Below are 14,219 nucleotides of genomic sequence, written 5' to 3'. Positions count from 1 at the left end.
GGACTGTGTGGAGGGGCAGGGGAGGGGCTGTGAGGGCTGTAGGGACTGGGTGGGAGGGGCAGGGAAGGGCTGTGAGGGCTGTGGGGACTGGGTGGGAGGGGCAGGGAAGGGCTGTGAGGGCTGTGGGGACTGGGTGGGAGGGACAGGGAGGGCTGTGAGGGCTGTAGGGATTGGGTAGAGGGGCAGGGGAGGGGCTGTGAGGGCTGTAGGGACTGGGTGGGAGGGGCAGGGAAGGGCTGTGAGGGCTGTGGGGACTGGGTAGAGGGGCAGGGGAGGGGCTGTGAGGGCTGTAGGGACTGGGTGGGAGGGGCAGGGGAGGGGCTGTGAGGGCTGTAGGGACTGGGTGGGAGGGGCAGGGGAGGGGCTGTAAGGGCTGTAGGGACTGGGTGGGAGGGGCAGGGGAGGGGCTGTGAGGGCTGTAGGGACTGGGTGGGAGGGGCAGGGGAGGGGCTGTGAGGGCTGTGGGGACTGGGTGGGAGGGGCAGGGAGGGCTGTGAGGGCTGTGGGCACTGGGTGGGAGGGGCAGGGGAGGGGCTGTGAGGGCTGTGGGACTGGGTGGGAGGGGCAGGGGAGGGGCTGTGAGGGCTGTGGGGACTGGGTGGGAGGGGCAGGGGAGGGGCTGTGAGGGCTGTAGGGACTGGGTGGGAGGGGCAGGGGAGGGGCTGTGAGGGCTGTGGGGACTGGGTGGGAGGGGCAGGGGAGGGGCTGTGAGGGCTGTGGGGACTGGGTAGAGGGGCAGGGGAGGGGCTGTGAGGGCTGTGGGGACTGGGTGGGAGGGGCAGGGGAGGGGCTGTGAGGGCTGTAGGGACTGGGTGGGAGGGGCAGGGGAGGGGCTGTGAGGGCTGTGTGGGGACTGGGTGGGAGGGGCAGGGAGGGCTGTGAGGGCTGTGGGCACTGGGTGGGAGGGGCAAGGGAGGGGCTGTGAGGGCTGTGGGACTGGGTGGGAGGGGCAGGGGAGGGGCTGTGAGGGCTGTGGGGACTGGGTGGGAGGGGCAGGGGAGGGGCTGTGAGGGCTGTAGGGACTGGGTGGGAGGGGCAGGGGAGGGGCTGTGAGGGCTGTGGGGACTGGGTGGGAGGGGCAGGGGAGGGGCTGTGAGGGCTGTGGGGACTGGGTAGAGGGGCAGGGGAGGGGCTGTGAGGGCTGTGGGGACTGGGTGGGAGGGGCAGGGGAGGGGCTGTGAGGGCTGTAGGGACTGGGTGGGAGGGGCAGGGGAGGGGCTGTGAGGGCTGTGGGGACTGGGTGGGAGGGGCAGGGGAGGGGCTGTGAGGGCTGTAGGGACTGTGTGGGAGGGGCAGGGGAGGGGCTGTGAGGGCTGTAGGGACTGTGTGGGAGGGGCAGGGGAGGGGCTGTGAGGGCTGTGGGGACTGGGTGGGAGGGGCAGGGAGGGCTGTGAGGGCTGTAGGGACTGGGTGGGAGGGGCAGGGGAGGGGCTGTGAGGGCTGTAGGGACTGGGTGGGAGGGGCAGGGGAGGGGCTGTGAGGGCTGTAGGGACTGGGTGGGAGGGGCAGGGAGGGCTGTGAGGGCTGTGGGGACTGGGTAGAGGAGCAAGGGAGGGCCGTGAGGGCTGTAGGGACTGGGTGGGAGGGGCAGGGGAGGGGCTGTGAGGGCTGTAGGGACTGTGTGGGAGGGGCAGGGGAGGGGCTGTGAGGGCTGTAGGGACTGTGTGGGAGGGGCAGGGGAGGGGCTGTGAGGGCTGTGGGGACTGTGTGGGAGGGGCAGGGGAGGGGCTGTGAGGGCTGTAGGGACTGTGTGGGAGGGGCAGGGAGGGGCTGTGAGGGCTGTAGGGACTGGGTAGAGGGGCAGGTGAGGGCCGTGAGGGCTGTAGGGACTGTGTGGGAGGGGCAGGGGAGGGGCTGTCAGGGCTGTGGGGACTGGGTAGAGGGGCAGGGGAGGGGCTGTGAGGGCTGTAGGGACTGGGTAGAGGGGCAAGGGAGGGCTGTGAGGGCTGTAGGGACTGTGTGGGAGGGGCAGGGGAGGGGCTGTGAGGGCTGTGGGGACTGGGTGGGAGGGGCAGGGAGGGCTGTGAGGGCTGTGGGGACTGTGTGGAGGGGCAGGGGAGGGGCTGTGAGGGCTGTAGGGACTGTGTGGAGGGGCAGGGGAGGGGCTGTGAGGGCTGTAGGGACTGTGTGGGAGGGGCAGGGAGGGCTGTGAGGGCTGTGGGGACTGTGTGGAGGGGCAGGGGAGGGGCTGTGAGGGCTGTAGGGACTGTGTGGAGGGGCAGGGGAGGGGCTGTGAGGGCTGTAGGGACTGTGTGGGAGGGGCAGGGGAGGGGCTGTGAGGGCTGTGGGGACTGGGTGGGAGGGGCAGGGAGGGCTGTGAGGGCTGTGGGGACTGTGTGGAGGGGCAGGGGAGGGGCTGTGAGGGCTGTAGGGACTGTGTGGAGGGGCAGGGGAGGGGCTGTGAGGGCTGTAGGGACTGGGTGGGAGGGGGAGGGGAGGGGCTGTGAGGGCTGTAGGGACTGGGTGGGAGGGGCAGGGGAGAGGCTGTGAGGGCTGTAGGGACTGGGTGGGAGGGGCAGGGGAGGGGCTGTGAGGGCTGTAGGGACTGTGTGGAGGGGCAGGGGAGGGGCTGTGAGGGCTGTAGGGACTGGGTGGGAGGGGGAGGGGAGGGGAGGGGCTGTGAGGGCTGTGGGGACTGTGTGGGAGGGGCAGGGGAGGGGCTGTGAGGGCTGTAGGGACTGTGTGGGAGGGGCAGGGGAGGGGCTGTGAGGGCTGTAGGGACTGTGTGGAGGGGCAGGGGAGGGGCTGTGAGGGCTGTAGGGACTGGGTGGGAGGGGCAGGGAAGGGCTGTGAGGGCTGTGGGGACTGGGTGGGAGGGGCAGGGAAGGGCTGTGAGGGCTGTGGGGACTGGGTGGGAGGGACAGGGAGGGCTGTGAGGGCTGTAGGGATTGGGTAGAGGGGCAGGGGAGGGGCTGTGAGGGCTGTAGGGACTGGGTGGGAGGGGCAGGGAAGGGCTGTGAGGGCTGTGGGGACTGGGTAGAGGGGCAGGGGAGGGGCTGTGAGGGCTGTAGGGACTGGGTGGGAGGGGCAGGGGAGGGGCTGTGAGGGCTGTAGGGACTGGGTGGGAGGGGCAGGGGAGGGGCTGTAAGGGCTGTAGGGACTGGGTGGGAGGGGCAGGGGAGGGGCTGTGAGGGCTGTGGGGACTGGGTAGAGGGGCAGGGGAGGGGCTGTGAGGGCTGTAGGGACTGGGTGGGAGGGGCAGGGGAGGGGCTGTGAGGGCTGTAGGGACTGGGTGGGAGGGGCAGGGGAGGGGCTGTGAGGGCTGTAGGGACTGGGTGGGAGGGGCAGGGGAGGGGCTGTAAGGGCTGTAGGGACTGGGTGGGAGGGGCAGGGGAGGGGCTGTGAGGGCTGTAGGGACTGGGTGGGAGGGGCAGGGGAGGGGCTGTGAGGGCTGTGGGGACTGGGTGGGAGGGGCAGGGAGGGCTGTGAGGGCTGTGGGCACTGGGTGGGAGGGGCAGGGGAGGGGCTGTGAGGGCTGTGGGACTGGGTGGGAGGGGCAGGGGAGGGGCTGTGAGGGCTGTAGGGACTGGGTGGGAGGGGCAGGGGAGGGGCTGTGAGGGCTGTGGGGACTGGGTGGGAGGGGCAGGGAGGGCTGTGAGGGCTGTGGGCACTGGGTGGGAGGGGCAGGGGAGGGGCTGTGAGGGCTGTGGGACTGGGTGGGAGGGGCAGGGGAGGGGCTGTGAGGGCTGTGGGGACTGGGTGGGAGGGGCAGGGGAGGGGCTGTGAGGGCTGTAGGGACTGGGTGGGAGGGGCAGGGGAGGGGCTGTGAGGGCTGTGGGGACTGGGTGGGAGGGGCAGGGGAGGGGCTGTGAGGGCTGTGGGGACTGGGTAGAGGGGCAGGGGAGGGGCTGTGAGGGCTGTGGGGACTGGGTGGGAGGGGCAGGGGAGGGGCTGTGAGGGCTGTAGGGACTGGGTGGGAGGGGCAGGGGAGGGGCTGTGAGGGCTGTGGGGACTGGGTGGGAGGGGCAGGGGAGGGGCTGTGAGGGCTGTAGGGACTGTGTGGGAGGGGCAGGGGAGGGGCTGTGAGGGCTGTAGGGACTGTGTGGGAGGGGCAGGGGAGGGGCTGTGAGGGCTGTGGGGACTGGGTGGGAGGGGCAGGGAGGGCTATGAGGGCTGTGGGGACTGTGTGGAGGGGCAGGGGAGGGGCTGTGAGGGCTGTAGGGACTGGGTGGGAGGGGCAGGGGAGGGGCTGTGAGGGCTGTGGGGACTGGGTGGGAGGGGCAGGGGAGGGGCTGTGAGGGCTGTGGGGACTGGGTGGGAGGGGCAGGGAGGGGCTGTGAGGGCTGTGGGGACTGGGTGGGAGGGGCAGGGGAGGGGCTGTGAGGGCTGTAGGGACTGGGTAGAGGGGCAGGGGAGGGGCTGTGAGGGCTGTAGGGACTGTGTGGGAGGGGCAGGGGAGGGGCTGTGAGGGCTGTGGGGACTGGGTGGAGGGGCAGGGGAGGGGCTGTGAGGGCCGTGGGGACTGTGTGGAGGGGCAGGGGAGGGGTTGTGAGGGCTGTAGGGACTGTGTGGAGGGGCAGGGGAGGGGCTGTGAGGGCTGTAGGCAGGGGAGCATCGGCAGGGGGGGGGTCTGACCCTCATAGGACTGGGCTCCAGAGGTGCTAAGGAGACTGCCTCCCTTCCTGGCTTCCTCACCTTAGATGGGGGGGTGTGGGTCAGGTCAGAGGCCACAGCAAAGCTGGCCTGGGTAGGTTCCAGGCCCTGGGCCCAATCCTTGGTCACTCCTTTTCTCCTCAAGATAACTTGTCTCCTGGGTTTGTAGGGAATCTGGGGGCCCTCTGGGGAACCCTTGACCACCATTGTGGGGTTCTGAGTCAGGCCAACAGGCTAGAGGTCCCTGGGTGGTGTCATCTTGCTCTCTTCTAAGTTTGCCACCTGCCCTGTGGCCAGCTAGAACACCAACATCAAATGGCCCTGTGGGAAGGAAGGGTCTGGACACTTTGGGCACTAGCCTGAAATCATCCCCAAGAAAAGTTCTCTAGCATAATACCGTAAACCGGGTCTTCTATAGGTTGGCAGGCTGGTCTACGTTAAACCACCATTCTAGAACCCTCCACCCTCATCTGGTGCCATCTCTCTGGGCTGAATACTAGGCTGTGTGACTTAACCCTGAGTCCCATGGTCTGCTCAGAGTGGGTGCCTCTGAATATGGGGTGTCTAAGGACAGAAGGAAGGAAGAGATGCAAGAGCCACCCAGCTGTGACTGACCCTGAGTCAGGGTGTGTGGGTGTGGTCTCTCTCATCCAACCTGCCTGGCCGGTTGTCTGTCCGTCCTCTGCCCTCACCGCTTTACTCTTTTCTCAGCAACCAGACTCCCCTCTCTTGGCTTGGCCGCCTTTAAAGTTCTCAGGCGTTTCGTTGGAGGCACCAGACACTTGGAAGTGCTATTTTCCATGTTTGCACCCCACCCCACCCCGGGTTCCCTTGAGGCAGCCCCCTCCCTCTTTCGGGCCCCAGAGTCAAAGTTGACCTGTGCGATGGGCTCCGTCTTCTGCAGGGCTCTCCCAGCCTCCACCAGCAGGGCTCCCGTGGCCCAGCTTGCCTCCTGCTCTCTCTGGGACAGCTTCTGCTCCAGGGCCTCCGCTCTCCAGTCCAGGTCCCTGGCTCGGGAGTTCTGAGGCTGTGGGGAAACAGTGAGCTGAGGACCAGACCCTCTGCTGGGGCTGAGGGGAGCAGGGGTTCCATGCTGCACTGAGGGTCAGCCCAGAACTGAGGCCTTTGACCCCGGTCCTTGGGTGCCTCCTGCTGTCCCAGGTACGTCAGATATCCAGGGGCAGGCAGGGCGGTGGCAGGAGGAGGCAGGGTCTCAGAAGGAGCTGAGGAAACCTGTCACTGGAGGTTCAGACCTTAGCTCCACCAATTTCTACCTAGGCAGCCCTGGGCAGCTGGGCAACCCCAGCTAAAGGTTCCAGCTCATGGTATGACTGCCCTTCTTCCTTGCACGGTGAGAGTCCCGCCTCCCCAGGCCCACGGTTCTTCCTCCGTGTGAACCTTGACCTATATGCTTCGGGATACAATGTTCCAGATGCTCAAAAGGCAGAAAGAACTGTGCATGATCCCAAGCCCTCAGTGGTATCTGGGTCATCCACGTTATTGCAGGAAGCCACAAGGCAGTAGCTGCAGGCAGCCCGTGTCCCAAATGCATTGGATAGCTTTCTGTGCTTTATTTCCTTGGTGTTGGGGGTGGAACCCAGGCCCCTGTGCATGCCAGGCACATACTCTCCCTGTACGTTGCCCCAAGAGCTGGCTTAGCGAGCTACTCAAGCCTGGTTTCTGAGGCTGGAGATGTCAGGATTCTTTTACAGACGCGCTGGGCAGGATGTGCAGAAGGGTGAATGTTAAGTGATGGACCCACTAGATCTCTCCAGCTCCCACCTCTAATATTAAGCTAGAGGAGGGTGAGACCACAGGACAGAGGGTCACTAGTGGCTGAAACTCAGGGGGAAGGAAAATCCTTGGTCAAGGTCACCGCTGGAGTGGGAACCGGGACACACATCATCCCAGCCCCTCTGATGGCCTTGTTCATGTCCTGCTTCCAGCCTTGGTATGGAAGACTGGCTGGACCCCACCTGTGTCAACAGGCCATTTCCCAGTTAACAAGACGCCCTAAGCACCTCTGCCTGGCCCTCTCGCTTCTCTGTAATCTAGAACCTTCAGGGCCACCCCATGCAGAGCTCCAGGGTTGCTGAACTCACCATTGCTCCAGGAGTGACCAGTGAGACCAGATCCTGGGCCGAGTCACCGACTTGCTTCACAGTGGCCAGTGCCCTCTCAGCTTTGGGCAGCACCTCTGCCACAGCTGTGCCTAGGGCAAGCTGAGCTGCCTGCACCTCCTGGTACCTGGGAAGAGAGAGGTCAGGATGAGCCACAGAACAGAGTGGGGGACACCCATCTCCATTTTTTTTTCCCAAGGGTTTCTCTGGGTAGCCTTGGCTGTCCTGGCCTCACTTTGTAGACCAGGGCAGAGTTCTCGCCCATCTCCTGGAAGGCCCAGCCTGGGCAGGTCAGGACTCAGTTTACTTTGTGTGAGTGTGAGTGCGTGTGTGTTTGCCTGCTGTGAGTGTAGGTATCCAGGGAAGTGAACACCATCAGATGCCCTGGAGCTGGAGCTACACGCAGTTGTAAGTCACCCGATGTGGGTGCTGGAAACTGAACTTGGGTTCCCTACAAGAAAAGTAAGTGCTCCTAACAGCTGAGCCATCTGCCCAGTCTCTGGAGCTTTCAAATGAGCAGACCCATTATTCCTTCATTCAGGTTGGGCATGCCACTCTGCCCAGCTACCCTGCGCCCGGGTACACATTCTGCAGACTCTTGGATCCTCTTGGCAAGGGGCAGAGGATGCTCCCTGGGGGAGGCGGGGATGGAAGGACGGTGGCCTAAGCTGTGATCTTGGTAGACCATGCCCTTGCTTGTTTGGATGTGAAATAGCCGCCATGGGCTCATGTATTTGAACACTTGGTTCCCATTTAGTGCCACTGAGATGTTTGTGGAACTTTTAGGAGGTGGAACCTTGCTGGAGCCTTGGTGGAGCCCTGGGGAGAGGATCTTGGGGTTTTATGGGGGGAGGAGACTTCCTATTCACAATCTGCTTCTTCCCTGTACATACAACAGGACCATCCCACCTCCTGCTCCCGCCCCACCCCTGCCTTGCATGAAGCCATGTGTAACTAACTGGCCAGCAGAGGTGGGGAGATCCTAAGCCTCTCATCTTTTCCCTTTCTTATCAGATTACTGAAACCATGGACCCCAGGAACTAGAATTCCTTAAGAGCCAGGCTGTGGTGGTGCACACCTTTAATCCCAGCACTTGGAGGCAGAGACAGGTGGTTGCTGTGAGTTCGAGGCCAGCCTGGTCTACAAGTGAGTCCAGGACAGCTAAGGCTACACAGAGAAACCCTGTCTCAAAAAACCAAAGAAGAAGGAGGAGGAGAAGAAAGGAAGAGGAGGAGGAGGAGGAGGAGGAGGAGGAGGAGGAGGAAGAAGAAGAAGAAGAAGAAGAAGAAGAAGAAGAAGAAGAAGAAGAAGAAGAAGAAGAAGAAGAAGAAGAAGAAGAAGAAGATTTCCCTCAGGAGAAAGCCTACATCTTGAACCAGCCAGGGGAGCCTTTTCCCCAGAGCATCATGGGATAAGAACTGGAACAGTGATAGGTCTCTGTTGGGCAGAGGCATCTTGACCAGGGCAGCTTAAACATTCACTTCTCATCAGAACCCCAGAGATGGACTGATCGGGGCAGTGAGGACTGTTCCCCACTGGATATCTTTGTCCCTCTTTCCAGTGTGGCCACACTGATAAATCTCCTTTTTCTGCTTTTCACTATTAATTTGGCCTTTTAATTGGCTTATCAAGGATAGGTGGCTGAACTTGGCTTGGTGGGGGCACAAGCAGTAACTCAGAGCTGAGTAAGAACGTCTTCTTCACCACGAGAAAGAACTCCCTCGAACCTTTCCTCCCTGATATTGTCTCACGTCACGTATTTTGTCACAGCAACGAGAAGGACAATACCGTGTGTCACCCGCCACTGACAAACGGAGACACCCTAGCTGAGTGACAGGAAGGAGTCAGCGTGGGAGCTGGTTCTGGAAGCTGTGGCTTCTGGATGGTTCTTATGGTTCCCTGAAAGCTGAGCCCAAGCTTCCCACAGCCCTGTGGAGGCCTCACCTGTCCTCCAGTTCCTGCTGGGCCTCCGAGGCCACTCCCCCTTTCAGCAGATTCCACAGGAACTCGAGGCTGGCATTGGAGGCGAGCAGGGCCCTTCTCGAGGTGGCTTCGATCTTGGTGGCCGTGTCCCTGTGGCTATGTGAGTTGGCATGACAGTCACTGAGAGCACACACAGAGGTGCTTGGTGCCCAGATCACACCCCTGCTTCACGGGTCTCCCTCGGGACAGACCCCTTCCCACCCACCAGCCGCTGCAGCCAACACCTGTCATCCTGGCAGGAGGATTGGGGAAGGCCTTTCACCACAGGGCCTCTCATGTAAGGCAACAGAGCAAGGGGAGGGCAAGCCAGCCCGAGACTCATTCCTGGCTCTATCGCTTCCCAGCTGTGTGTTCATGAGGGGTCAATTGACGTCTCTGGAACGTCTCATGTCTAAAGCAAGTTTGGTCCCTAGAGCTAGGCTCCTTTCCTTTCCTTTTCTTTCTTTCTTTTTTTAAAGACAGGGTTTCTCTGTGTAGCTCTGGCTGTTCTGGAACTCATTCTGTAGACCAGACTGGCCTCGAACTCACGGTGATCTGCCTGCCTCTGCCTCCCAAGTGCTGGGATTAAAGGTGTGCGCCACCATTGTGCAGCTCCCACATTGTTTCTTTCTTTCTTTGTTTGTTTCTTTTCAAGACAGGGTTTCTCCTAAGTCCTGACTCCATCTTCTTTCCTTTTTTAAAAATTTTAATTTAATTTCATTTTAATTTCTGTGCATTGGTGTGAAGGTGTCAGATCTTGGAGTTACAGACAGTTGTGAGCTGCCATGTGTGTGCTGGGAATTGAACCTGGGTCTTTTGGAAGAACAGGCAGTGCTCTTAACCGCTGAGCCATCTCTCCAGCGTGGGGTGGGTGGAGGGGGCACCTTGTTTCTTAAGACAGGGTCTCCCACTGAGACTCCGGGGACTGAGCTCAGTCAGTCCTCACTCTTGGGTGATAAGCACCTACCGACTGAGCCATTTCCCCTGTGAGTTACATCTTAATAAATGTGTGGGGAGCCAGGTGTGGTGGCACAGGCCTTTAATCCCAGCACTTGGGAGGCAGAGGCAGGCAGATTGCTGTGAGTTCGAGGCCAGCCTGGTTTACAAAGTGAGTCTAGAACAGCCAAAGCTACACAAACTTTGTCTTGAAAAACCAAAAATAAATAAATAAATAAATAAATATAAATGTGTGTGTGTGTGTGTGTGTGTGTTATTTTAACCACCAGATGTTCAGATGCATTCCATTGAGCAAGTATGCTGTCCCCTGTGCCCCCTCCCCGTCTGCACCTCCACCCCACCCCTTTCCCACGCTGGTAACATTTACTTCCCACCGGGCAGCCCTTGGGCTCATCTGGTCCTCATTCCTAAAGGCTAACCCTGACTCTGGAGGCTGTCCAAGAAGTCCTGGCCCCCTGTCAACAGTATGGGCACAGCCCCCCCATATCCTGGAGCCCCAGGGCTCACCTCCTGGCGAGGACGTGGGCCTCTGATGCCAGATGGCTCCAATTTGTGGGTGGGATAGATCCTTCCTGAAGATTCCCCTTAAAGAACAGCGGAAGAAGCCGAGGCTCATCCTGGAAGGCCAAGGGTTAAAGCCGGATAACCGACTGGACAGAATACAATAGTGTCGATAATTTTATAAATGTACGAAGGTAGCCATGGCACCAGTGTCCCATGGAAAACCCAGCAACACAGCCTGCCACTGTGCACTCGCTGTCTACACAACACATATTTGCTTTTAGCAAATAGTACCTTTCTCTGTCAGTTAAAGAGACCCAGTGTGGCCCAGCATGGTGGCAGACACCTTTAATGCCAGCACTCGGGAGGCAAAGGCAGGTGGATCACTGTGAGTTTGAGGCCAGCCTGGTCTATGAAGCGAGTCTAGGATAGCCAAGGCTACACAGAGAAACCCTGTCTTGAAAAACCAAAAAATAAAAATAAAAAAAGAGACTCAGTGTGATCCAGTTTGTAGGTGACACCAAACACCCTCTAAAGAGTATATCACACCACGGGCAATCTGTCAAGGGCAGGGTAGGGACAAAGACTCCCACACATGCTCCCGGGGAGGCAGGGTTGGGGGAGACCACCCTACCAGAAATGAAAGAGTTGAGGCTGCTCGCAGGACCTCCTCCTCCGAGGACTGCAACGCCTCCTCCAGCTCCCGCAGCTGATGGCAGGTCTTCTGAGCTCCAGCCCTGGTACAGTGGGCTCTCCCTCTCAGCACCTGCAGCTGGTTCTGAGAGGCCTTCACAGCAACCTCCAGGTCCACCATCTGCTCCAGGAAGGCCTCCCGGACCTCTGTGGGAAGCCAGTGATTCGGTGATCACTGACTGAGACCCCCACACGGAAGTCCCCTCACCCGGCCTTCTATCTCAGACCTCCACCTGCCTGGGAACAGCTGGCTCCCCAGGGCCACTCTGCCCCTTGCCTCCAGGACACTAAAGGAGAAACCTGCCCATTTTACAGCTGCAAAGGCTGAGGCCCAGGGAAGGCAAAGCAGGACTTGTGGCCAATCAGGCGCATGCAGGGACTTGGAGGCAGGCCCTTTGCAATCAGTCTGGGCTGGCAGCTGACCACCATCTCAGTTCAGTGCTGTGATTCTCAGTATGGCTCGCAGTGGGGCCGCCTAACTGCTCTCTCATTTGATGCTCCATCCTGCTCCCAGGTGTCCCCACCCACTTCAGCACAGCTGCTCAGAAACAGCTCAGTCTCAATACTCTGCAAGTTTTCTGTATCCCAAGGCCACATTCCACCTGGCTTAATGACAGGTCTGCTCTTTTTGTTGTTGTTGTTACTAATTCTTTTTTTTTTTTTAAGATATATTTATTTATTATGTATACAGTGTTTGGGCTGAATGTAACGTCTGCCGGCCAGAAGAGGGCACCAGAACTCATTGTAGATGGTTGTGAGCCATCATGTGGTTGCTGGGAATTGAACTCAGGACCTCTGGAAGAGCAGACAGGGCTCTTAACCTCTGAGCCATCTCTCCGGCCCCACTAATTCTTTTTGCAACATGCCAAACACTGGCTGGAGACATGGCAGCAAACCGACAGGCCAAGGACCCAAACTCCAGAGGATTCCACCCGTTCAGCACCAGGAACAGCGCCACCGGCATGCCAGAGTGTGTGGTTAAAAGGTTAACTGGAGTCAGTGCAGGGCAGGAGGCAGGGGACAGAGACCCGTGTTAATATCGTTACAGATGGGCTAGGGACAGGGGAGGAGAGGCCTGGGGGCGGGGTCACAACAATCCCGAGAGCTTCCAAAGTGTCCAGCTAGTCCAGGTTTTACCAGCCTCTCATTCTGCTGTCCCCTGTACCTTGGCGTAGGTGGTGACCTTGGTAGCCATCCCTCCTAGGGGCTTCTCCCTGCAGAATGTCTAGCGGTCCCCAGGGGTTGACACAGTCAGACTCCTGCAGCCACCCCTCCATCAGCGTCAGCCTTGCCTTCAGCTTGGCTGCCTGTAGGAGACAGGATAGTAGGAGAGAGCAAAGGAGCTCCATGAAGATTTGTGTGCATGGGTGCACTCATGTATGTGTGCATGTGTATATGTGTTTGCATGGGGAGATGCATGTGTGTATACAGATGTGTGTAGAGGTCAGAGGTCAACCCTGGAAATTGTTCCCGTTTAGATACTATCACTTTGCTGTTTGTTTGGTTTTTCGGGACAGGGTTTCTCTATGTGTCCTCGGCTGTCCTGGACTCACTATGCAGTCCAGGCTGGCTTCGAACTCACAGAGATCAGCCTGCCTCTGCCTCCCAAGTGTTGGGATTAAAGGCGTGCACCCCCACCACCCAGCTGTTTTTTTTTTTAAGATTTATTTATTATTATTTATACAATGCTTTGCCAGTACATACACCTGTAGGCCAGAAGAGGGCATCAGATCACATTATAGATGGCTGTGAGCCACCATGTGGTTGCTGGGAATTGAACTCAGGACCTCTGGATGAGCAATCAGTGCCCTTAACCTCTGAGCCCTGCTGTTTGTTTTTAAGCAGTATCCTTCATCAGCCTGGAGCTCATCAAGTAGGTTCTGCGGACTGGCCAGCAAGCCAAGGGGATCTGCCATGTCTGCCTTCCTAGCCTTTGATGCCGTTGGGTCCCCTTTTTACATGGTCTCTGGGACCCGACTCAGGTGTGGTAAGGTCTTTGCCAGCCCCCGCGCACGTGCTGTCTATCCTGTGTCTCTAGGGCTTGGCACACAGTGCAGATACTATGGGCACAGCGCTGCCAGCGTGTGCTCTTACCTATGTGCACGGCGGTTACATTTACAGCATGTGTAGCAGGAGCCAGCTGTGCCGTGAGTGCCAGCCGTGGCTCAGTGCACTTTGCGACCACACCAAGCAGAGTTCTAGCTTCCAAGCTCTGCCCTTAGATCCAAAGTTCCCAGAGCTCAGACAGACTTTCTGTGCCTTCTCCATGGCAAATGGGTAATGAATTCATTTGGAAGGAAAAACTGGTGGGCGGGGGGGGGGGCACCATGTGGTTAGCTTAGTTTACCCAGGGGTGAAAGATGCACACTGTCCTGCAGAAATAGAAACAGCCTCGCCCATGGGCCTGGCTCGCTTGCCCCCATGGGCTTATAGCTGGAGCTCAGGATGCATCGCTTTCTCCTACATCACCGTCGGCTCTCAGAGCCACGCTGAGCCCAGGGGGCTCGAACTCTGGATGCTGTCTGTACTCTCATCTCATGCCCACTGAGCTGTACAGGTGTGACCTTGGTCCTGGGAGGCTAGGAAGCGATGTGACAAGACACCTCTGGCTCACCCAGGGCCGGGTGACCAGGTGAGGGCTGGGTGGATTGGCATGAGGAGGCTCATGAACTCAGGGGAGAGTGGCCAGTGGGAACACAAGGCTTGAGGTCTGTGTGTGACCAGGAGCTTCCAGACCACAGAGGAGGAGTCGGTGTTCTGTGGAGGTGTGAAATTTACCTGAAGGCGGGGTGGCCTAGGCATGGCAACTTACCTCCTCCTTCACCAGACTGTAGCAGGTGGGACACTCTTGGCAGCCTGTGTCACCGTCCATGAGGAAGAAATTGTCCTGGCAGCGGTCACACTTATAGCCCACGAAGCCGGGCCGGCACACACACGTACTGTTCTCGTGGCACTGGGATGAGGCAGCACCCAGTGGGGAGCACCTACAGTCTGGAGGACAGCAGCGAGCTCTGGGGGCCTGACGCGGATCTCCTACTCATCTCCCACACCCCAAATCCTCATACCCAACCTGGAAACTCCCACACCCTCTGAATGTCCTCAGCCGACTCCAGGGCTCCACGCCAGAGACTGGTCAGAAAGTTAGAGCCGGCAACAAGCCTTGAGCCTCGCTTATTGCAAAGTTCCCAGGAACCCAGAGCTGCCAAGCACTGGCTGTACAAGGGAAGATACCATGGGTCATGCGTGACATGACATCTGCAGGCATACAAGGGTTCAGTGGTCACATCAGAGGTGTCACCAGGACATCGCATTCCTCACACACGCATTGCATATGCGTGTTCTCAAGGCCCACCAGCTGCCTCGTCTTCCCCGTGGTACCTGCGTCTTGTGGGT

At 59.6% G+C, this 14,219-nt stretch overlaps 1 protein-coding gene across 4 annotated transcripts in view; it reads right to left on the bottom strand.

Moving 5' to 3' along the window:
* The window catches only part of LAMC3 (laminin subunit gamma 3), a 75,774-nt gene that overhangs the window by 23,593 nt on the left and 37,962 nt on the right, over nt 1-14,219 (bottom strand). For 2 of the 4 annotated variants that reach the window (XM_084797539.1, XM_084797540.1), the window contains exons 17-23: nt 13,639-13,817; nt 11,992-12,133; nt 10,768-10,973; nt 10,140-10,249; nt 8,658-8,792; nt 6,696-6,840; nt 5,471-5,620 (exon numbers count right to left, since the gene is read on the bottom strand). In XM_084797539.1, coding sequence (XP_084653665.1) covers nt 5,471-5,620; nt 6,696-6,840; nt 8,658-8,792; nt 10,140-10,249; nt 10,768-10,973; nt 11,992-12,133; nt 13,639-13,817 — 1,067 coding nt within the window. The remainder of the gene's footprint in view (nt 1-5,470; nt 5,621-6,695; nt 6,841-8,657; nt 8,793-10,139; nt 10,250-10,767; nt 10,974-11,991; nt 12,134-13,638; nt 13,818-14,219) is intronic. The other 2 variants (XM_084797541.1, XM_084797542.1) reach the window with 1 other exon arrangement.

The sequence above is a fragment of the Acomys minous genome (genome assembly GCF_964271855.1).
Source record: "Acomys minous genome assembly, chromosome: 10".
Taxonomy (NCBI): domain Eukaryota; kingdom Metazoa; phylum Chordata; class Mammalia; order Rodentia; family Muridae; genus Acomys; species Acomys minous.
Note: the sequence above shows the minus strand (reverse complement) of the source record. Positions and strands in the feature narration are given on the sequence as shown.